General features: G+C 34.4%; 1 protein-coding gene across 1 annotated transcript; it reads left to right on the forward strand.

Annotated features, from left to right (window-relative positions):
• The first annotated feature begins 20,610 nt into the window (after positions 1–20,610).
• LOC140014396 (photosystem I reaction center subunit psaK, chloroplastic-like) lies at positions 20,611–21,964 on the forward strand. Its single transcript, XM_072065229.1, has 3 exons — positions 20,611–20,778; positions 21,377–21,457; positions 21,656–21,964. The coding sequence occupies exons 1-3, from the start codon at positions 20,695–20,697 to the stop codon at positions 21,881–21,883; spliced, it is 393 nt and encodes a 130-aa protein (XP_071921330.1). The 5' UTR covers positions 20,611–20,694; the 3' UTR covers positions 21,884–21,964.
• The last annotated feature ends 2,925 nt before the right edge of the window (positions 21,965–24,889 follow it).

Below are 24,889 nucleotides of genomic sequence, written 5' to 3' on the forward strand. Positions count from 1 at the left end.
TTTTATTGAACTCTATATTCCTTTTGTTTCTCAAATTGTTGGACTGATTCGGGAAGGAGTTGCTAGGTCCATTTTTCTGAATTTTCTCTTGTTGAGTATTCTTTTGAAATCTCGTGTGATGAGTGCAATATCACTATCATCACCTTCCATGCCATCTTCACTCACGGAGGCTGGATCATCCTCATCTTGTGAAGCCTTCAAAGCAATATTCTTTCTTACTTTCGCATCCTCCTCCTCTTGCACTTTGGATTTAAGTTTCAACTCATAAGAGGTTAAAGAATTAATAAGAGATTCAATAGGCATAGTATTCAAATCTTTAGCCTCTTCAATAGCAGTCATTTTATTTTTCCAATTATTGGACAAGACATTTAAGATTTTTCTATTTTTCTCACCTAAAGAATATTCTTTTTCCAGCACCTCTAAATCCTTAATGAGGTCATTGAATTTACAATACATCTCATCAATATTTTCATGAGGTTCCATCTTGAACGATTCATACTTGATAACCAAAATGGATTTCTTTTGTTCACTAACATTCTCACTACCTTCATGAATTTCTCTTAGTTTATCCCAAATTTTCTTGGTTGACTTGCAGTCTTTGACTCTAATAGATTCATTTGAGTCTAAAGCACAATATAACACATTCATGACTTTAACATTTAAAGTGAGATAAGTTTTGTCTATAGCAGTTAGTTCACTTCTTATTTTTGGTTTAGATCTATGAGTATTTTCATCTATAAGAGAGGCATCATATGAACTTTCACTAATAATAAACCACAATTCAATATCAATAGATTGCAAAAAAATAATCATTCTTTCTTTCCAATTCACATAATTTGACCCATTAAACATAGGTGGCCTAATCACAGAATGTCCTTCAAAAAATATAGCATTATTGGTTGTCATTTTTACTTCCAAGCCGATTGAGCTTAATCTCTAGGAGACCAAGCTCTGATACCAATTGTAAGGATCGAAAACAACCAAATGAAAAGTCAATCGATAAGCAATTAAAAGATCACAAACGTAACAATAAATAAATAAAAAGGAAAGAATTGCAAACCAATTAACTACCCAACTCCTCTTGAGCTTGTAGATTAATTCAAACAAGCTACTTCAAGTTGATGAATTACAATCACTTTTGTGTACAAAGGAAGGTTCACCCCCTCCTTTCCCCGAACTCCACTCGGTCAAGCCAGGACGTTTTACTATCCCTCAGGACAACCCTCACAAAGGTACACTCATGAAAGATTCACTCACAAATGAAAAGTTTACAATGAACCTAACACCACTAAGAATACAAATCTTCTTTGAAGAGTATTTTTTCACTAAAATCTCTCTAGATCTTTTGTATCTTCAGTGTGCCAAAATTGTTTGAAGTGTCTGACCAATCACTATTTATATAGGACCAAGAAAGTGTCTCATTAATGCTTCCAACGGATAGAAAGTAGCTGAACAGTCAACTAGCCGTTGGTAGTGTCGGACTTCCGATAGCCCTGTTTTTTGCGTCCGACAGCAGGCAGTGAGTTTGAGAAATTTTCTTCAATTCTTTCGGACGTCCGGTAGATTGGTTTTCTGCGTCCGAAGGTATGATGTAAAATTGAAAAATTTTCTTCAATTCTTTCGGACGTCCGGTAGGTTGGTTTTCTGCGTCCGAAATGACGCAACGATTATCGGACGTCCGATCCTAACTTCTTGAGCGTCCGACAGTTTCAACATACTTTGTCCCCTTTCAATTGCACGTGTTCATGGAATCAAATAACTTCAAAACTGAAAGTATATCTTGAAGAAATATTAGTATCATCCATTTGTTTTGTAAAAATCAAAAGATAGGGATCAAAATCAACATTTCTCAAAGTCTTTTATCGGTGATGTCGCTAGCTTGAGATTTCAGAAAACCATGCCACTAACAAATATATGAAATGAGGGCCATAGCATTAGAAGCTTTAACACAATTAATACAAGTAAAGGTAGAATATTCGTGTTTATACCATAACTGTGCTTTGATTAAATTAGACGAAAACTTTTGACTTATTTCTTGCATTAAATGGTGTTTTTGAGTGCTGGTGATTTTTGTTATCTTTCTAGATAGTATCTAAAATTCCAATCCCCAAGTTATTGTCCAATAATTATCTCAAGAAATCCAATCAAACAGTAAAAAAGAAAAAAGGAACCTTCAGCACAAACTATACCTGGAAGATACTCTCCAAAATAGTAGGAGTAACTAACTAGAATCTACATGGTGGAAACTCGATGCAACAAATGTACCATAACATTATAATCCCTAGCAAACTAGCGAATGATCTTGAGAAAAATGTTCCATGCCCACTAAATAGACTTCTAGAGAAAAAGCATATGGACAAGTGCAGAGAATAAGGTAAAATTCATCTACACGGCCTTGGAAGATGAATTAAAGAATCAGCCAACCAGCTACTAGTACCAAGTTATTTACTATTTGGGAAAGAAAATGCTTGACAACAACTGTGATGAAAAGGCTGTAGGAGATAGCTATAGATTGAGACTTTACCCTCCTAGTTCTTTCCAGTAGTTTACGACCCTTCTTATTTCTTGATGTCATCAACCTTTTGCTGCATCATTTTATTTTTCTAGATCAATTAATGCCACAGTATATGTGTACAATTACATACACATGACTGATGAATCACATATCTCGTCTTACTCTTGACATAGACGCTCTTTCTACCTTTTGCCTTAACGTGCTGATAAAAAATATATCTATGACAGCTATATACTACAATATAATTCATCATTTGTATTTCTTATTTTTTATGATAGGATATGTAGGTTGCTTGACCTTGATGATGATGTCGATGATTGCAGTCATAGGAGTAATACAGAGACACATAAGAGATCCCATTCAGCAGTTTGGCCTCATTTTCATAGGTTAGAACCTGATGAGCATGGTAGACAGAAAGCTATATGCAAAACGTGTGATAAGAAGTACTTAGCAGATAATGTGAGTGGCACATCTAATTTATTAGGCCATTTGGCAAGACATGCTCATAATGAGGAGTAGCCTACTAGATTAGCCACGGTTTCGTGAGATATATCGTGATAAGGTGGCTATTGCAATTATTAAACATGATTGCCCCTTCCAATTTGTGGAACACATTGGAATTAGAGAGTTGCATTTATTTTTAAATTCTTCTGTGAAAAGCATTTCGCGTAATACAGCTAAATCTAATGTGTTAAAGATTTATAGAAGAGAAAAAGAAAAGGTCAAAAAAGAGCTTGAACTTGTACAAGGTCGAATTTGTTTGACATCTGATCTTTGGTCTTCTATCACAAGTGATGAATACATGTCACTTACAGTACATTATGTTGACTAGAATTGGAATTTACAGAAGAGAATAGTTGTGTTTCGTCATGTAATCCTCATAATGGTCCAAATTTATCTGAGAAGCTGATTAATTTTCTAAAAGAATGGAGAATTGACAAAAAGATTTTCACCATCACTCTAGATAATGCAAAATACAGTGATAGAGTGACTAGATTATTGCAAAATTATTTTCTATTTAATGGTTCTTCCATTTGTGGAAGTGAATTTCTTCATGTTCGTTGTGGTGCACATGTGTTGAATTTAATTATAAAGGCTGGCTTGGATGTGATTGATGAAGCAATTTATAAAATTAGGGAAAGTGTAAAGCATGTGAAAGGATATGAAAGTAGGGTTATAAAGTTTGCTGAATTGGTGAAACAACTGTCATTGGAGACAAATAAAAAATTATGACAGGATATAGTAATTAGATGAAATTCTACCTATCTGATACTTGAGAAGGCCTTACTTTTTAGGCATGCATTTTCTCGACTTCAAGTTGTGGATGATGATTACAAGTTGTGTCCTTCGGAAGAGGAATGGCATAGGGTCAGAAAGATAGCAGAGTTTTTGAGGCCTTTCTATGATATGACATTATTGTTCTCGGGAAGTAAATACCCCACAGCTAATTTATACTTTCCCAATGTTTGAAAGATTCAATGTCTCTTAAATAAGGAAGTCAATAGTCCAGATGTTTTGATTAGTGAAATGGCTTCTAATATGAAGATCAAATTTCAAAAGTAGTGGGACTGCTATAATGTTATCTTATCATTTGCCATTATTTTGGATCCTCGTTACAAACTCCAATTTGTGGAATATTGCTTTTTTGTGTTGGATCCTCAATCATGGGATGAAAAGGTTCTTAATATTAAACAAAAGTTGTTTCGTTTGTTCGAAGAGTACTCTTAAGAACAATACTGCTATCACTGCTGCACCAATGGAGGGTACTTTTAATAGTGATGATGGACAAACTAGAGATCTCATGGATGTGAGTAAAATCGATTCATATGTTTTTGTATTTGTTTCAATTTATATAACCTTAAACGTTCAATATTTATGATATTTGCAGGGTTTTGATGTGTTCCAATCTCAACAAGGGGCTAATGGTAACAAATCTGAGTTGGAGTTGTATCTTGAGGAGTGACTAGTAGATCGTAAGCAACAACCAGATTTGAATGTTTTGACTTATTGGAAGGAGAGTAGAATTAGATATCCTGAGCTCTTACTTATGGCTCGAGATATCTTAAGTATTCCTATTACCACTGTAGCATCCGAGTTTGCTTTTAGTCATGGTGGGAGAATTCTTGGAAAACTTCGAACTTCTATGTTGCCAGATAATATGGAGGCACTACTATGTTCTCGAGATTGGTTGTATAACAGTGAAGGTAAATTAGATATAATGTTAATTTTCAATAGCTTAGGATCTCTTTAATTATTTTCTTTATTGGTTGACTAAATCTGCTAAATTTTCAGAGAGTGCTGATAAAGATTTTGAAGTTGAGCAAGAAGACGAGGAGCAATATCTTGGAATCGATATTAGTAGATTTATTGCTAAACAAGATGCATCTTCAAATGTTGATACTTAGTAAGTATGTCATGTGAATTCGATATTTTAGAATACTTGTTATTGCTTTAGTCAAAGGATTCTTGATGCGTAGCTTTAGTTGCGTCCTTTGAGATTGATGCGATTATTGTTTAGTACTAGTTGCTAAACAATGCGCGATAGCAACATCCTATGCTTTCATTGGAGCTTTATGTAATAGCCTGACATGACCCCTTTCAAGTTTTATGTAGGCAACGTTATATAGTATAATGGAGGATTATCTTGTGATCGTTTGAGAATGTATGGCACTGGTTTTGTGTGCCAGTTTCAGTCTTAATCCTTGGTATTCATTGCTGCTTTCTTAATTCTAACAATCTATAAATGTTCAACTGTACCATGTTGATGTTGGCAACTTCATTAATTGTTCACTCCATATTTTGGCATCAACGAACTACTTTTCCATTCATAGCTGCGAATGCTATAAATTGTTGATTGTTTCACTACTTTTGTCTTCTGCCGGAGAGAATAGTTCCTGTTTCAGGTTATGTTGCTGTGCTTTCTAGTAACACGGAAAGCAGTAACATGAGTTCTATGTATTTATTCTGAATATGGTTGTCTTTTGTGTATCCAATTCTGCTTATTTGTTGGTCGCTAATACTTGCCATCTTATTTTTGCTGCAGATGTTCCATTTGATGCCCACCCCTCGGGGTAGCTTTTACGTGTTGAATGATATTTGGCGGTTGAATTACGTGTGATGCAGTACCTATCCATTTGTTATATCATTGGAGTTGAATGTTGCCCAAGTGCCATAAAGCAAATTAGTTTCAGCTTTGAATTCTAGCATTTTCGGGATGTTCAGTTATTGTTTATCTTTCCTTAGTGAGTTGTTGAAGGATTAGAATGTGTTTTATTGGTGACTGGTGGATGTTTGAGTTGTTATTGGACCTATTTTAATGCTGCTTTAATTTTCCAAAGTATTTTCAAATGAATTGGACTGTGATATTTGAATTAATTGGTTGAGAATTGTATCTCTCTCATCAAAATTTCAGTTTAATTAAGGCGTGATTGGATCTTTTATGAGACTAGAAATATGTTTGGTACAGCTAATGCTAAATCAAGTAATAATACTTAAAAAACCATATATTGGTATACCATTTTTTCATGCTATATCCAATTTGGACTAAAATTGTTGCTCCGGCCTCTTAGTTTGGATCAAAGTTATATCCACTATCCAGTTTGAAAATCTTTACTTGTATAAAAAATAATGTGTTCATCCAAATAATTTAAACAATTAGTACGTGTGTGTGTTTGTGAAAGTATATTAGTGTATATTTTAATGTATAAAAATAATGTATTTTTAAAGAACTTAAGAAGTGAGTGTGTGCTTGTATGTGTGAAAAAAAATTTTTGTATGTAAAATGTATTTGAAAGAATTTATGTATCAAAATTTATTAATTAATATATTGGGTCATATTTGAGTCATGGGTTTGAGATGACCTAATATGACCCAATCCAAAATTAACCCAATCTAAAATTGGACGGGTTGGGTATAATCCATTTAAATGAAAACCCGTCTAATTGCCAGGTATATCCCCATCTAAATAAATTAATTAGACTCGAAATTAGGGTAGATTTCATGGTTTTATTAATATAATTTTGGTAAGATTATTCTTATAAATATTAGAGCTGGCAATTTGTCCCAAGTCCCAATGGGCTACCTATGCCCAAAAGGACTTTGGGCGGGATGGGTATTATAATTTGGTATTGGGTTTAAGTTGGGACACATCCCAACTATACCCATTAATGAACGGGAAAGGGTGGGAAATACTTGGGCACCCACTAGCCCAAATATCTTCCCAAAAAATATACTTCGAAACTCCTCTTCTTTCTTCCTTCACAGCTCCCTCAACGATTCCTCCACCTCTTCCTCCGCTCTCCACGGCTACTCCGACCTCCGCTCTCCCGGTTGTTATTTCATCCTCATATCCCTTCCTTCCTAATTTACTCGGTTTTCTTGTTTATATTTGAGTATTTTCCTATTTGATGTAGTGGGAATTGCTGTAAATGTGTTGTGAAGGATAAGAAATAAGTTTAATTGAGGAAATATAGAAAAGCTGTGACAGCCCCACCTTTCTCTAGGGCGAACCAAAGAGGTTAGCAGACTGCCTGCCCAACTCTCGCCAGAACTAATGGTGTAGGTAAACACGATCTAAAACGTTCCGGAAAAATAAAACGCGCTCACACAAGCCGAAATCGCAAAATAGCCAAACGCAAATCAAACCGTCGGTGAATAGTGGGTGCCATGTCATATAACTCCAAAAAACATTTTCACACCAAATAGGACACATAAACAGGGTTAAACAGTGTTATACACATATGTTTGTAATTTACAAAACAAAAGGAAGATAATTAGATCAAAATACATTTAGGGTTTCGCCCAAAAGGAGCTATTCGAAATACATTCACACAAGTTCAACTCGGCAACCAACATTCATAACCTTTTCAAAAGTATTCAAATTCCTGTAAGGAAAACAAAAGGAATAGAGTGAGCTTACGCCCAGTGAGATATTACCACTCAAGCAACGAAGATCATATAAGCATATAGCATGTCATTCCACTTCATCTAGTAGGAAGTAAGCCAAGAACACACATCAATAGAATTGGTAAAAGGATACGGACGGCTCTCAAGAGCCCCTTTCCTCGCTTGTATTTTTGATCGGACTTCATTGACCCTCCGTCAATGTTTACAAGTAACCAACCGTAGGCTCCACTTTACTTCCATTCCTTCCACCCAACATACCCCTACCGGGCCCGAACTCCATACAGTGTAAATTTGGCAATACTCGAGTATACCGGAATCAGGAGTCTCATACTACAAGATTCCATATAACAGTCCCCATGGCTCGTCAATTTTCACGACCAATCTCTCGCTGGCTCGATTCAATCGACTACCAATGGGGTTGAGCTCAATAGTGACAGTAATGGCCGTTGGATACTCGTCCAAACGGCACCAAATCCAGTATTTTATGTACCATTCAAGTACCACAGTAGACAGTCATATATAATACAAAAGGGGTGAGGGCGATCAAGTACACCCTCACTTTAATCAGTTTCATTGGTGCAAATAAGCATTCAAGATATCAAGTTCAAATGTAACAAAGCCGCATAGTAACAAGCAAGTGAGTAGTACACTCACCAAGCAAGCAAGTGAAATTTCATACACTTCCGCCCAAAGAGCGTCTTGAATCACCGTCACGCCCTAAAAGGTTCAAACAAGCACAATAAGACTCGATTATAAGTCATAAACCAATTCCACATACTACCAAAAATAAGGCTCCATTAGAACGTATAAGTACTAAAGTAAGTTAGGGAAAGTCCGGAAATGAAAGTTAAGCTCTAAGACCTAAAAACAGTTTTGACGTCATTAAGCATATTGGACACAACCGGCACTACGATTATCGGATAGATGTACAATATACACCGTTTCGAAGCTAACAGAAAGGGCTACAATGTTGAAGAAGGCCACTCAGTCCAGTTTGTAGTGCAACTAAGTCAAAAGTTCAACGTACTAAACCAGAACTGCATAAACAGGTTAACAAACCGCATTCTGGTTAAATAACCATAATTCAGGCTACCAAAGTCCAATTCAAGTGATTCCAAAGCCATCCGAAAGCTAAGAGACCAGGATATATTTCTTAAGAAGACATCAACAACCAAATCAGTAGTATTCCTGGTCAAACTAACCAATTACAGAAACGAATTATCAGGTTCGGACAAAAACAAGGCAGCAGGGGTATTTCAGTTTTTCACAGGCTACGTTCCTCCGATTGAGCTGAAATTTTGCAAGAAACTATAAAATATCATTTTATACAACTTTCATGTTTTAACCCAAGGCTAATTTAGTCTCTAACTAGGGGAAACGGTACCGGGCAGAATGGGGGTTAATTGAAACCCTAATTCCGAAATTTCCTTTCAAAGCGGAAATTTTCCGCAAATAGCCACAATTTACGCCTTAAGGCTTCATTCTAAACCATTCCCAACCATCATCCATGTACACATAATAATAAACATATAAAAACAGAAAAATCATGAATAAATAGAAAAATTCACCAATTTCAACCAAATTCATGAAATAACCCACAAAATCACCTCTTAGGCTACCACAAGCCACTAATTAAGCATCATTAGATAGAAAAGAGGGGTTCCTTAGCCACTCACCTTATCAACCCAAGAAAGGGAGCAATTTAGCACCTTAATCTTCCAACCCACTTAACTAATCACCTCACAATTACTAAGAGAAGGATTTTTATGAAGAACTTTCAAGTTTAATCGGTTGGTTTGTTGGATTGAGCAAGGTTTGAGATGAAGAAAGTTGAAGAGTTTTTCCCTTTTCTCCCTAGCAAGGTTCGGCCAAGAAAAGCTTGAAATGAAGAGATTTTTTTGGTCAATTTTTGGGTTTATTTGGTAAAATGGTGAATAGTTTAATTATTAAACATACAATTCGGTGAACTTTTTTCGGGGTCAAGTAGGGTCGGCTCGGATTAGCCTGGTCTCCTTGACAATTCTAGTGGTCAATTTTTTTTCCGCTTATTATCACTATCTATATTTACTCCTACTCTTACTCTAATCTATACTAAAGGCGTGATCCAATTTTTTTTGATCTATTGTCACCATCTATATTTACTCCTACTCCTACTTTAACCTATACTAAATGGGTGATCCAACAGGGTTACAGAAAATCGACGGGGACCATTGAACCATATGGATGCAAAAAGCACTCATTTGATGGGAGATAAGATTTGAACTCTTGACCTCCCACCCCACAAAGATATGTAGTGGTCAACTATTCTAGAGGTGGTTGTTTTAGTGGTCTTTTTTTTTCGACACGATAGCTTTCTTATTTTACTTCTACTCCTACTCTATACCAAAGGGGAGGGGTTCGGTGCAAATGGGTCAGAGGGGAACCCAACAAAGATTGAACCACAATCGGGCTAAATGGGTGCAACTCCTACTCTATATTAAGGGGAAGAGGGTGGGTCCAAATAGGCCAAGGGAGAACCTAGAAGAGAATGAACCACAACCGGATAACTTTACTATTCTACTCCTACTCCTACTCTATACTAAGAGGGAGTTGGTGGGCCCAAATGGGTCAAAGGAGAACCCAGAAGAGATTGAACCACAACTGGACTAAACGAAGGAAAAATATAGAAGAGATTGAACTACAACCGGACTAACGGGTGCAACTCCTACTTCATACTAAGGGGGAGGGGATGGGTCCAAATAGGTCAAGAGAGAACCCAAAAGAGATTGAACCACAATCGAACTAAACGGTATCTTTGCACCCGCTGATAAAACTTTCAAAAAAATCTTAGAGATGAATGTAAGTCAAAGGATCGAATCCCTTGACCTGCACCCAAGGAAAGCCTTAAGATTGATGAGGTAGCAATTAGTGCAAAAACAACCAATTGGAGAGCAAGAGTCATACTTTTAATCCTCCAATCTTCCAACAAATGAACTATATTATACCATTTGATCCCTTTATCAGTAAAAAAGTTTTAATAAAATATATCATTGAGGGATTTTCCTTTAACGTGAATCTAGTGATTCTATATGACTTATTACTACTTATTTTACACTGTATTTGTACATGGGTAGAAGGAAATGGATTTTTTTTTTAATTTTACAAATAGGTGTGCTGGCTCCTATTAAGGCTTTTCATAATCGCAAAACTCTAATGGTAGTTGGTTGTTCTAGTAGTGTTAGGTGAACCTTTTGCAACAAATATATTACACGCTTGTGACGCAAGCTGTTCGTCTGTTGTGGGCTAACGACCTGACATTTTAGCCTCCCTACGTTGACCCAACATTTACTAAACAGCCATCAGTCAACAATCGATTACTAACTTTTCTCTCTTTAATATTTCTTGCAAAGCAAAATTCAGTCAACACTAGTAAGTTTTCAACTTTCAAAAAAGTGATACGCAAATTTCAGACCTTTAGAACATTTTTTCATGTAAAAAAGTCAAAATAGCTTTTAATCTTTTTTTTAAATATAGTTTTTCTTTCTTATCATATGCATATTACAATTTCAATTTAAAATTTGTATTTGTGAGAATAAAATTGGAAAGAGAAGTATAAATATCACAATCAAACCACTATTTTTAAAAAGTTGAATTCTTGAAACATGACTAAATAATTGGGATGGAGGGAGTAAATAAGAACAGAATTTGCACTTCGCCTTCCATTAGAAGACAAAAAAAAAGACATAACTGCCAAATAAATGTTTTTCTTTTGAATTTGGCAAATAGTTCATTAATGGTGGTAAATTTATAGAAAATATTATTTCAATATATTAATATAGCATGACATTTTTTACATACTAAAAGGAAAAAAAAGTTTCTAATATGTTGTATTGCATTAACAAAGATGTAGTAAAAAAATGCAGTACTTTGAAAAACTCGATTGGACAAGCTGGTTTGACCAATTGAATACTGAATTGACCAAGACATTAATCCAATTTATCAAACTCATATAATTAATTAAACTAGAAAAATACAATCGAAGAATCGATTGAATCAGTCAAAATCATAAAAATTAGACTTTTCAACTAGTGCATACTACATATTTTTTAAATTTTAAAGTCATCCAATTTATATAGTACTTAAAAAAAATAAAAACATCTAAATTGATTGGATCAGTTTGAATCGTTAAACGAAAACTCATCCAATTCACTTAATACTTGGGGTTTAAAAATATTGCAAGCATGTTAGCTAAATGGATTAAAATATCTAAATTTTGACAGCGTTAGATCAAAAGTGTATTAGTAAATGCCCGGCATGCAACTTACAAAGGCCAAATGATGTCAAAGTTTAATTATTAATATTTGTCGATAAACCTAAAAAATGGCACTATGTATATAAAATGATGTCAAAGTATCCTTCTATAAACATTTATGTAAGGCCCAAAAACAACCTAAGAGGGGGGGTGAATTAGGTTGATTAAAATTTTAATCAAATTTATGCACTTTTTCTTTAATAAAAATTTACCTTCTTTTCTAGTAATGATCAACCAAGTAGATTAGAAGAGAGAGCAATGTTGATTAGAAAAACAAGTATAGATAAGCAATGAGAATTTTATTAAACAAAAAGAATAAGATAGAATATCAAACTGATTGTCTATCAAGCTTTCCTCAAACTTGAAGACCAATCACTAGGTTGAGCAACTTCTCTTTGATGAAAGATGATCAACTATATGTACAATGGAGGGAGCACTTCCTCCTTGCCCTAAGCCTCACTTAGTCAAGCTAAGAAGTTTTACAATCACTCAGATAACTCTCAACAAAGATACACTAATGAAACTTTCAACCACAAGAGAAATGCTCACAAGAAATTCACACCACTTGGAGAACAAATCTAGCTTTGGAGACTATTTTTTAGCTAAAATATCTCTTGAGATCTTGTAAACAAAGTGTGCAAAAGTCTCTTCTTGGTTCAGAACAGTTTGTATTTAAAGGGGATAAAAAATGGGCTTCATTAATGCTTCCAACGGATAGAAGGCAGATGAAGAGTCAGCTAGCCGTTGGGGCTGTCGGACGTCCGACGACCAAACCATCGTCCGAACCTATCGTCCAAAAACAGCCAAGTTGTAGTTCGGACGTCCGATGCGTTTTTTATCGTCCGACAGCATCAGCGTCCGATCGTCGTCAGAGAGTTGGCAAGTCTTCTTGGAATTTTTCGGACGTCCGATGCGATTGATGTGCGTCCGAGGCGTGCGTCCGATCCTTCCGGACGTCCAACGATTCCTTATGAGCGTCCGACAGAGCTTCCTTCTTGATGTTCTTTATCCTTTTGGACGTCCGACAGATTCCTTCGGATGTCCGACATGAGTGTCCTGTTTTTGCTTCTTCTTTTGGTTGATTTTCATTTCTTGACATATTCGTACCTGATTCTTTGATAGGCAAAAAACACTTATATTTGAAGAGAGTTAGATAAACATTTCAAAGTACTTTGTGATCATCAAAACTAAGAATAACAATTTATTTCAAAAAACAAAAAACCTTCTATAAACATTGTTCATTCACCATGAGTCCAAGACTCACTCTCTTGATACATACTGTGTTAAAAAAAAAAGATCCAAAGGTGCAATTACCATAATATTACACAAAACAAACAAAGTAGCAGAATGAGTAGAGAAATTTTTAACCCACAAATCAATACGGTCAATGCAAAGTAAGAAAAAACAAACATGAAATAATCAAGGAATATTAAAAAAAAACCAAGAAACATTATATAGGCATTAGGAGAAAATCAAGAAACACAAAAAAAAGTTAGAAAACGTAATTATTGAAAAAATTACATGGGAAATAGTAGGAGAAGAGCTCTTCAATCAACCAGAGAAAAACAATCAAGAATTCCACAAGGACACATACATAATTAAAGAACCAACACTAGATGGCAAACGATGTGGCGCATCCATGGATATTCAATTGTCATTTGCATTTAATATGTTGAACGGCTTTGTCTATCAATCCAATCATGATGGTGCTATCCGGATACGGGTAGGGACGGTCATCAGAAGGATCGTCCCTGAGCAATTCACGGTCAAGATTTGTCCCAAAAAATTTGTACTGTCTAAATCACTTTTTGTACCTTATTTTTAATAATATGTGTGAGACCCACAAAATTTTGTTATAAAATTACACCGTGTGTAAAATGCACATAACTTTTAGAGCAACCGTTCCTGCCCCTGGTCCGATCAATCCATGCTAGTCGATTTCTTCTTCTTGAAGATAAACTTCAGCTCCACCTTTCCGTTCAATCTGGATCGGCTGTTCAATTTCAAGACCTCAGAGTTGAGATCGTAGACAAGCTGAGAATTGGTGGGCAAACCGTTTGATGACAGGTCAACCTCAATCTCCAATTTCTTGGTTGATAACCATCCAGCTTTTGTTTTGCGAACAAAGGCCTCATCAACAGGTGCATCACGAAACTGGAACTTGTAGTTTCCAAAATTAGCATTCTTGACTCCCAATTCAGCATCCATCCGCAAATTGAAGGAGGGTTTGGGGCTGTTTCAACTTGCAAGAACTTGAGTCATGCTTAATAGTATTGTCCTAAGAAAATTTTTCAGGAAGTTGAAATGTTTTCCCAAAATTAAATAAGCCTTTTTCTTGTTATAAACAAGAAAGATCAGAACTAGCAAACATTGTGTAAATCCAGCAGAGAGTGGAAAAAAGAAGAAGAAGAGAGCTGCCAGGAAGGTTTTTGTGCTTAACCCACGCACAGAGAGGGTGTAAATTCATGAGTTTGTACTGAAATGGCCCAACTCAACTTCCCTCTCATGCGTGCGAGCCCACACTAATTAGCAATCCAACACAAACTCAATAAAAAACTAAGCATTATAAAAATGATAAGAAGTCTCTTTAATTTTCCAACGTGGGACACAATCTTTTGAAATACTCCTTTATTTACAACAAAAGTTGGGTGTCCTTACCTTCATCATAGTTAGTTAAAAGAGGACTACAATCCCAGTATGAAGAACAACAAAGGCAGCAAAATAGGCCAAGTACTTGATGCGCTTCTTGCGCCGAAGCTCGTTAGAATCCATATTTGAGGTGGCAAACTCTTCATCACGCTTGACGTTATAATTAGCTGTGTTACTGTTGTAGCTTTGAGGCAATGGATATACTTTGTGGTTGTTCCCTCCTGCTGCTGTTCTCAGCCATTTCAGTGAGTGATTTAGAGAAGTGCTATAGAGCAAACTCAAGAGATTGGATGTATTTTGTTTGCACGGATACGAAGGATATGGTGCTTAGGAGACTTCAGAACCCTGTGGTATTTATAAAGTATATAGACCAGGACAAATGACTACTACTCAACGTCCATCTGTAACTGGGAGAGGTATCGCATTAGAAATGATCAAGGAGTCCTAGTTAATGGAATAGGTTGTATTCAAAATCAAAAGAATCATAGTAAATATCCTTATACTATATAAGAACGAGTTTAGAACTAAATTTCAACCGCAAGGGTGAGGCTATTTTGGGAATGTGAGAGTGTTTGAAAAGTAATTGGAACATTGAGTACAAGTCATTATAGCTTTAATTTCACTATAATTACTTATATAACCTTTCAGACATTAAGGTTAGGGGCATGTTTGGTATGTTACAATGTTTGGTGCCAAGTTGAGTATCAAGTACAACTGAATAAAGCTTGTATTTTGATAGAATTACATAAAAGTCCTTTTAATCATTTATTATACTAACATCCAAGCCTTCCAATTTCCTGAAACCTTTCTCATCCGTTAAGGAATTAATTGGATGTTTACATAATTGGATTTTAATTATAATTAATTAACTTAATTATTATCTGAACAATCATTATCATATTTATGTCCCCATGTTTAGTCGATACCCTTTCTTCTTTTTCGGTTTCACCTCTTTGATTTTATTATGCCTATTAAATATTTGGTAGAATGCATAGCTTTTCCTTTAAATTGAGGTGGGTTCTTTGGATTCGTCTTCTTCGATTGTAGTTTTTTTTTTCCTGATAATTGGTTTATTCAAGAACTCCATATAGTTTGCCTTTTGATACTTCTAATTCCAAAAACTGACTAATTATATTGTTTTTCTTAGTAGATCTCAGAGATTCTGTCTCTGGTCAAAGTACAATTTGAGATAATGTTGTCACTTTTTAAAATAATCAGAAAAGCAATTTTATCATCATCTTCTCTTCAACCAAGGTATTATCTCCTTATTTAAGTCAAATAACCTTATTTCTCATGAACTTTCTCCTATTATTCTTGATTTCAGGGATCTGTTGACTACATTCCAGCAGTTATGGTTCAAGTAGTTATTTTTTCATGTAATATGATTTGGAATTCAGTTTGTGTTTATTTTAATTGGGAATTTTATGATTGTAAAATTTATTAACTTAGAATTTTGTACTTCATTGAAACTAAAAAAGAAAATTAATCATGCTACATAGTACTAAGATGTCATTTGTACTCTATTTGCTTTTCATGTTATGATCTCGTTCTTGTATTATACTGTTTATATAGTTTCAAATACAAAAAATTTGCTTTTTTATGCTATGTAAAAGAATTTGTAGTGGAACTTGATGAGTTTAAATGCTTTAGCTACAGCACCATTTTGATTGCATTGTATTAATTCATTTACTCATAATTGTATGTTGTACAATGATAAATAATGTTTCTTGATTTGATTGAAACAACTATTATCCATAGTTCAAACGAGTCAATTAAGTAGAGATGTTATATTGGATACTTATACAAGTAAACATTGGAAAATATCATTAAGCAGTTTCTACCTATAGTTTGCAATTCGAATTCATATGAGGAATTTCTTCTGATTTTACTTATCATTTTCTACAATTTCAAATTTAGAAAATATTATTTGCACCAATTTTTTATAATCAAGATAGTTTCAATTCAGATCTTTAGCAATTATGCAGATTTGAACTTATTTATGAGATTATAAAGAAATGCCCCTAGCCAAAAACACTAAATCTGAATAGTTTCTACAAAACTTTGAAAAAAATTACTTAAGTTTCTTATCTATCTATCATTTTTGGGCATTATTATTTCTGTAAGAAACATATGATTAAGTCGTATTATACCCACCAAATTATATAAATAGTTAGTAAAAAGTAAAATTATTTTAGATTAGATTGGACGCAAAGTGATTGATGGATAAACTTGACTTGATAATTTAGGTTGAGTTTAGGTCGAGGGAGAAATCAGAAACATTGCTTGAGGGATCTTTCACGAACATATATAGATTCGAGAGATGAAGGGTCCAATTGATACTTTAAAATGTTTTATCATCTTGGGTAAGTTTTAGAAGAGACCTTTGGATACTTTTCAATTGCACTTCAAACATTCTTACATTTTCAAACTACCCTTATCTTTGTAGTTGAAATTCAAACATAACCTTTGATCACAACGGATTCTTATATACTATAACGATAAAGATGTCTTATTGCACATTATTTTTATTGATTCACTATGTAACTTATGATTTTTCTATTAAAATCATATGATAAAATCATCATACTTCAGTTCCTATACTACAAAATATTAAACAATAATTATTAATTATCTTGAATCACAAGCACCAAATTCCCACGCATCGCGCGGGCTGTTCCTCCCTAGTCATATTAAAAGAAATGACTAGTCTGTTTTGTTGAATCTTGTAATCATTAATGTAGTTTTGTTGCTTATTTATATTGTATAATTTATTAAATATGAACTTTTTGAGTAGTTAAATGTATGTATTAATTATTTCTAACTTTTAATTATTTTTATTCTTTGACTAATATTACTTATATACATGCATAAGAGGTATTTATGAAATAAAAGTTTCATTTATTTGCTTAAAGTACTTTTTCTAATTGGATGAACTTTGTTATCAAAACCTTAATTTTAAGGAAAGTTTGTGTAGTTTTACAAACTTTAGGGGAGACAAGTGAATTTGTCAGAAACCTCTCCTGAGTTTTCTGAAATTATCCGTAGAAGAAATCAAGGAGTCCTAGTTAATGGAATAGGTGGTATTATTCCAACGGATTGGGTGCCGGTGCTACTGGATATACATGCAATAGTTTCATGTACACTATATTTTCATGAGTATAGCAATATAATGTGATTTTATAATTTAATAAGTACAACAATCGGATTGAATCTTGCGAAACTACAATGACAGCGGCCCGATTCCTTATTTCCACTGGAGGAACTATTAAGTCCACACTCCGCAAACTCCAAATGACAATATATTTTTTCTGCTTTTTCACTGCTGCATGTGAGGCACGTCTTCTTCTAAAAATATACGAGTACAACACATTTGACTTGATGGAAGCTTCCATCTCCTGGAAATTACAATTAACGAGTAGCAATCCAGATATTCCTGTCCTTTTTCTTTTTTCTTTCTCTGTTATTTGGTGACAAATAGCCAATATTTTTAGTTTAAGTGTCTGTTAAACTATTTGACCATGGCCAATTGTTTTAATTTGAAATCGCCCCACATTTCTACTCTCTCCTCCCCCATACGATGCAGTTTTTCATTTCTTTTTTTCTTTCTTCGATTGTAGTACTAGTTAAAGAGTTATTGACACAACTGTACTAATCATCCAATTCCATGTTTTGAAACTTAATCAGACTGAAACCAAGTCTAGCTTATCAATTGTACTAACGTAAAATTCTTGGCTTAGTGATGTATGGATCCTTTTTTAAAAAAAAAAAAATGCATGAATCCTTTCTCTTAAAAAGAAAGAAGAATATGTAATTTATCAATGCTTTAATAAAACGTGATGACTTTATTTGCATCACCAAATAGATTTTTTGATATGTAATTTTCCATACACTTTACAGATACAGAGATGAATTGAAAGAATATTGATGTTGTATTCAATTGACTTGTTCATACTCTGCTCTATTTCTCCCTCCATGTTTTTATTTATTTATTTGGAGCTATGCTTTGTGTCTAAGGTTAGCAAAGCAAGACCATAACAAAATGATCGTAATCTCTAATATATGCTGTTGTTTAATTTGGAGAGTAGGCCTTGTTCGGAAAGGGCTGCCAAAAAATCTCTACATTTTTGTTAACATCCATTTCAATCACTTTTTTATCTCACATAAATCAAATCGCTAAAGCATATTTTTTACAACAATTTCAGAAAATTACAATCCAAACGCAAGCTTACTCTTAGTGGCTTATTGCTTCAAACTTTACTTTGTATGATGCTTGCTAGGGGGCTTTGAGTCTTCTATGAGAAAATAGAAACGATGACCAAATGCGGTCATCCAAGGTCGACTGGGATGAAATCTGCTGTCGAAGACTATTCAAATGTGTACAAACGTGATAACGATTCTTTAAATGGCTCAAACCATGGTAAATTTTAAAAGCATAAATTGTAAATATGATAGGTTGCAATGCATCTTGTTCAAATTTTTTATTTTTTATTTTTTATTTTTTACATCCTACCCCTCCCTATTAAATGTTAGTTTAAGTACTCCTAAACTTATAAATTAATGATACGAGAGGTCCTATACTTACTATTACATCGACAGACCCTTTCAACCACCAAATATACTAATTTCAGTAGAATTATTCCTTGAGAGAACCATCCTTTTTACGTATTTATGTGCTTTAGGGATAATCACATTTTTTATTGAACTACTCGAAAAGTGTCCTTATTAGGGATTGGATGTTTCATATGCAAGTTGCATTTGAACCCAAAGGGTTGGATTGTGTGGCAAGATAGAAGAAGTTATAAGTAAAAGGTCTCGAATTTTAAAATTCTCTCACTTACAAAAAAAAATTAAAAAATTATAGAAGAACCCAGAATGTCATATAAGATATAAGTCTTAATTATTTCATGGTTTTTTTTTTTTTTTGGTTTTGGTTTCACAATTGGCTGATGTGTGAAAAAAAAATAGGTTCAGTTAAATCAATTTGTAGAAAAGATGACTTTCATATTAACTAATTTAACATTTTCCAGCAAAAGCGTCAAAATATTATGCTGCTTTTCCTTTACAATTGCAGGCTATGTAGTATTGTCAAAACAGACTAAATCTGATCAGAAACTTTTTAATTTAGGAAAATAGTCATCTATTATGATATAAAAATTTTAGAGTCAACAAAATGTGGGCTTTTACTGTTGTGGTTCATAGAAACAGGTGTGACGAAGAGAGCCATCAGCAATAATATTAACCATGCTTTGGTAATTTCTAATAGCACATATTACCTTAGAATCATTATAATAATCAATAATTGGGTAACCCAAAAGTCTACCGTGCCTGCTCTGTTAACAAATCTTTTTTTTTTGGCTGATGGAGCAGGTGTTCGGGTCAATTCTTATAGAGTCCGACTAATCCCATTCCGACCCGGGAGAAGGGGTCCCATCCCCCCGAACACGATAACCACAGGACTCGGACCCTTGCGGGCACTGGATACCAGCTCCTAAGGAGGCTTGCTGAAACCAACCGAGTTGCCTATGAGGGGCAGACAATTTGGTGGGAGACAAGAATTGAACTCCTGACCTCCCACCCCACCAGGAGAGGTGGTGGCCACTGAACTAAAGCTCAGTGGTTAACAAATCTAAATTTAAGAGAAAAAAAAATTGATAGTTCGGCTATACTAGAATATACCGTAGTATAGGCCTACCCATTATCATACCACCCACAAGATAATAAAATTTGGGAACAATTTCAAAAATCTCCTCTAAAGTTTTCTGACAATTTTATAAAAATGCTTTCTTATATCTGTAATTACACAAAGCACTGCATGAAATTCCTAGGAATTTCAATTATCTACAACATCTGAGGTGTGATATTCCATGAAGTGTAATTACAAATATTAGAAGGTATTTTTGTAAAATTGTGAAAAATCTCAGGAAAGGTTCATGAAATTATCACTAAAATTTGACACAAAAATGCAGTCAAATAAATTATGGCAACACTTTAGCTGCAGAAAAGGACTTGTTGTAGGGCAGGACTACAGTATTTCAACAATTCATCAGCCCAAATCAACTGCAATGAGTTCATCTACATATTCATTGCACATAAATCCTTATCCATTTGAAGCCACCCAATCAAAAGCTGCCAAATCAGCAACAAGCATCTCGGTGCATCCAACAGCACCATCCTCAGTCCACAAAAGATTCTTGTGGCTGTGGGGCAATACTCCAAATTTTTAGTCTGTCAAATTTATATTACTTTGTCATGGTCAAAATGGTTAGGATATCAACCAGACGGAGCAACTTTTCCTCTTCTTGTTTGATCAGTTCTGCCTCACAATTCTACACCAATGGCTTCAGCTGTAATGACTTCTCTTCCCCAATTCAATGGCCTCCGGCCCAAAACAGCAGCTTTTTCTCCCGTGCGAAGCCTGGTCAGTAGTTGTATCTTTGTTTTTTTTTGTGTGTGATTAATTACTCTTTTAGGTATAATTGTGGATGATGATTTCGTTAAAACTCAATTAAATTAGCATTTTTATTGTTAATGTTGAAAAAAACAGAATAACATAAGAAATCCTTAATGTAAAATTTATAAAAGGAAAAAAAAAATTAGAATAGTTTGTTTTCCTTGCCTAGGTTGCATCACCTCGTATATTGACCTTACAAAAATCATTGCAAGAAAATTGTTTGGTTGTGATATTTTGGAGAAAATTTTTATGTATTCTGTGGGTATTTCTTATATACAATTTTCAATCACTTTTTTTTTTTTTTTTTACTTCACATACAACACATCCTAAAAAAGTGCTAAGTAATTTTCTCCAAAAACTTCAATCTAAAAAATTTATTGTGAAGCTCAACTTTTTACAAACACACCCTTGAATTCTTTACTACAAAAAGTCCTTAGATGAGCTAAAGAACTTTTAACCCTTCCCAAATTGAAAGATCAAGATTGACAAGTCCAAATAATTAGGCAAATTACAAAAGAATAATCAAGAGCACAGCCACATAAAAAGTTTTTGTTTCCATATGCAGGTTGCTGTTCAGCCGATGAAAAGTAAAGGACAGGGAGCAGTAGGAGCTCGCTGTGGCTACATTGGCTCACCCACAAATTTGGTATGCACTTTGCTAATTGCAACTAATCAGTTTTTTTTTTTTTAAATTTTTTTCCTAGCTAGCAGATGAGTGAGATTTAAGAAGCGATAAGGGAACAAAAAGAGATTAGAACTCAGAACTTCTAATTTTTGCGGTCTCAAATTTAGCTAATTGCAACTAATGATTTATGGGCCAACATAATTTTTTTTTTTTTGGCAGATTATGGTGGTTTCCACAACCTTGATGCTCTTTGCTGGTAGATTTGGTTTGGCTCCATCAGCAAACAGGAAGTCCACTGCAGGACTAAAGCTTGAGATAAGGGACTCAGGGCTACAAACTGGTGATCCTGCTGGTTTCACCCTTGCAGATACCTTGGCCTGTGGGTCTGTTGGTCACATTATTGGGGTTGGAGTTGTACTTGGCCTCAAGGGCATTGGCGCTCTCTAAATTTGTCCATAAATATTTGTAACAATTAAGCTTTCTTTTCCCCAAATTCATCTTTTTATAGGATTATTGGTCTTTTCGGCATATTAATATTTCGATATTATCAAAAATTGTGCAAGAGAAGGGATATCAAACAAATAAATGAAGAGTGCACTTGCAACTTCTCTTGGAAATTACGCTAATTATTCCAATTCAGGGAAAATTTTCTGCAAAGGACTCACTGGAAATCTGAATTAATAAAGAAAGTCAAACTTTGGATACCAAAATTGCATTTTTTTTGGTACAGTTTGAGGATGGTATCTATTGAACTAATTTTTTTTTTTGGTATACACCAAAGCATCATGTGAGGATAGCCAAACTTTGTTTACTTATTTCAAGATTTAACTACTTCGACATGTACAAATTCTGGTAACCACATTCACTTTATAGCTTTTTTTTTTTTTTTTTTGGAGACGACAACAGTTGTATAACCTAATCTATTCTACACTAAGAGAGATGGGGCGGATCTAAAGAGGCTCAGGGATAACCCGGAGGTGACTGAACCACCACCGGACCAAATTCACTTTTTATAGCTGGAATTGTTGAAAAACCATGTACTACCTTAATTTTCAGAATGGAATAACATTAGCAGCTTTCCTGTACTCTTGATTCCTTGAATGCTTTTATGTCCCATCGCTTCCTTTCATTATCTCTTTTAATCAGTTTGATTTAAGATTTGTTGAAACCTTGTTTCCTAATCCAAAATAACTTATCAATTTCAAAACCTAAGAAAGAGTAAGTTCCACAACTTTGTTAATGTACCAAAGCTACGAAAAGTTTACTTATTTAACTCATTAATTACCAATTCCTAATCAAATAATTAAGTTTCTCATTTTTTCATCATGAGCAGTTACTTTAGAATGCTGTTTTCCTAAGTTCTAGGAAAAAGGTTTTTTTTTCTTTCCTTTTTAAGGCTAAATTTTTAGGAAGAAGGTAATCAGTAAACCCTATATTCGCACTTTAATAAGTCAAGATTTTCTGAACGTAAACCCTTTAAAAAAAATTGCCATACTCAATTTTTTTTTTTGTCTTAATTTTTTCCCTCTGTTATTTTAATCATTTTCCCTTTGTTTAATTTATGTTTCTTCCTTTCCTTTCAATAGCATTGAATCAATCCTACTGTGCTTAACCGACAAACAAAAGGACTAGTACTATTCAAAAGAAACTTTATAACAATCTTATTATCATTCATCCGAGAAAAAGAATAGCATACATAGCACGTGCTGGACGAAAAAATAAATCAACTAAAATGGTAAAAGAAAGGTAAAAAAAGAAAGAGAGAAAAAAACCATAATCACCGAAACCAAATTAAGATATAAAAAAAAAAATGTTGTGCCATGGCAAAGTACTAGAATTCCGCATCATCAATCTTCAGTAGTCATCATAATAAGCCATTGGAGGCGCTCCATGAGGATATCCATATGCATGATGGCGGCTTCCCATAAATGGTCCTGGAGGACCATAATCATAGTCAAGTGGTGGCGGCAGCATCCCTCGTGGTGGCAGTGATAGTGGTGGCCGTGGTGGTAGAAGTGGTGCATGTGGTGGCGGTGGAGGTGGCAGTGGCTCTAACAATGGCGGCATACCTCTAGTTGGACGATCATATTCATGATTGTAATAGTAACCATCCATAGGGTCTCTGGAATTCGACCCAAAAGTTACTTCAATGCTTCTTATCCTCGGAAGTGTTGGTATGTTGCCCCCCAATTGTTGTGCCCAATTGCTGTCACCACCACCCCTGCGTGGTTGTTGATGTCCTCCATCACGAACCTCCTCCTCCTCTTCCACCTTTGGCTTCTTGTTTGCGCAGGCACATGGCAATATCATTTTGAGTAAACACTTCTTTGCACACTAATCAGGAGATCAAGTGACACAAAACACACAAAAGAAAAAAAATAAGAAAAGAATTCTGTTAGAGCATTTCTCCACATACGGTGGATTAGAGTATAAAGAAAATCAAGAAAAATAAACGAATTTTTAGTTGCTTCAAAAAGTATATGTACCTTAGGGAAAATCACAGAGGATTCCATGGTGAAAAGCCAGTAGGAAATTCGTGAAAGGGAACCTTAAAGAGGAGAGCAAAAGGGAGGCATGGTAAAATTTAGGTTAGGATCCATATATATATATATAGAGGTAGATGTGTAATATGAACCGAATCTTAGGATGAGCTGTCAAGAAAATATTGAGAGAATCAAATTAGTGTAATTTCTATATATAACTATCATTTTTGTTGAGGAAGTGGCTTACCTAGCGGGAAAGAAACTAAGGCGGCAATCAATCTTGGCACACAGCTAATTAACCACAACGTGACTGGGAAGATCTCTACCCCTTTCCCAAGGAAAAAGGATGAAGCAGAAGTGGTTTTTTTTATACTTTTATTTTCTTGATAAACAAGAAATAAGATATTATTGATGAAATTGATTTATGGGCCGGATGGGAAGTGGGGAAGAAGATACAAGTACAAAGAGGGAAAAAAAAATCCCAAAAAAGTAGCTTGTGAATTTAGCATTTTTCGCTCTCATTCTATCAATTTACAGTTGATTATAACAATCAATTGAATTTGCCATATTTTGGCTTGAATGAGAACGTAGTTAATGCCCCTAATAGCGTTGTATTGCCTAATTAAAACACCAATAGGTATTGTCATCACAAACACGCAAAGCCAAGGTAAAAATCAATAAAAATCACCATCCAGAATTTGAAAACCAAACAAGAGACAAAAAGAACCTAAACCATCATCAATGCCAAAAAAAAAAAATTAATAATAATAATAACTCTACTATCTCATTTTTTGTTTCGCCATCCCAGAAATTGGTCATTATTTTTTTTTTTGTTTCGCTGCGTAAACACAAAATTGGAACAAGAAAAATTTATTGCGACTTATTGTGCAATGCATTATTATTTAACTATAAAGTCTTGCATATAGTTAATGATTCATGGTGTGATTGATTATTTAAGAAAAAAAAAAAG

Source organism: Coffea arabica, chromosome 9c, assembly GCF_036785885.1.
Source record: "Coffea arabica cultivar ET-39 chromosome 9c, Coffea Arabica ET-39 HiFi, whole genome shotgun sequence".
NCBI lineage: Eukaryota > Viridiplantae > Streptophyta > Magnoliopsida > Gentianales > Rubiaceae > Coffea > Coffea arabica.

Coding starts and splice junctions, on each gene's coding strand:
- LOC140014396 (XM_072065229.1), top strand. CDS start 20,695: ATGGCTTCAGCTGTAATGACTTCTCTTCCCCAATTCAATGGCCTCCGG. Junction 20,779..21,376: donor TTTCTCCCGTGCGAAGCCTG/GTCAGTAGTTGT, acceptor TTCCATATGCAG/GTTGCTGTTCAGCCGATGAA. Junction 21,458..21,655: donor TTGGCTCACCCACAAATTTG/GTATGCACTTTG, acceptor TTTTTTTGGCAG/ATTATGGTGGTTTCCACAAC.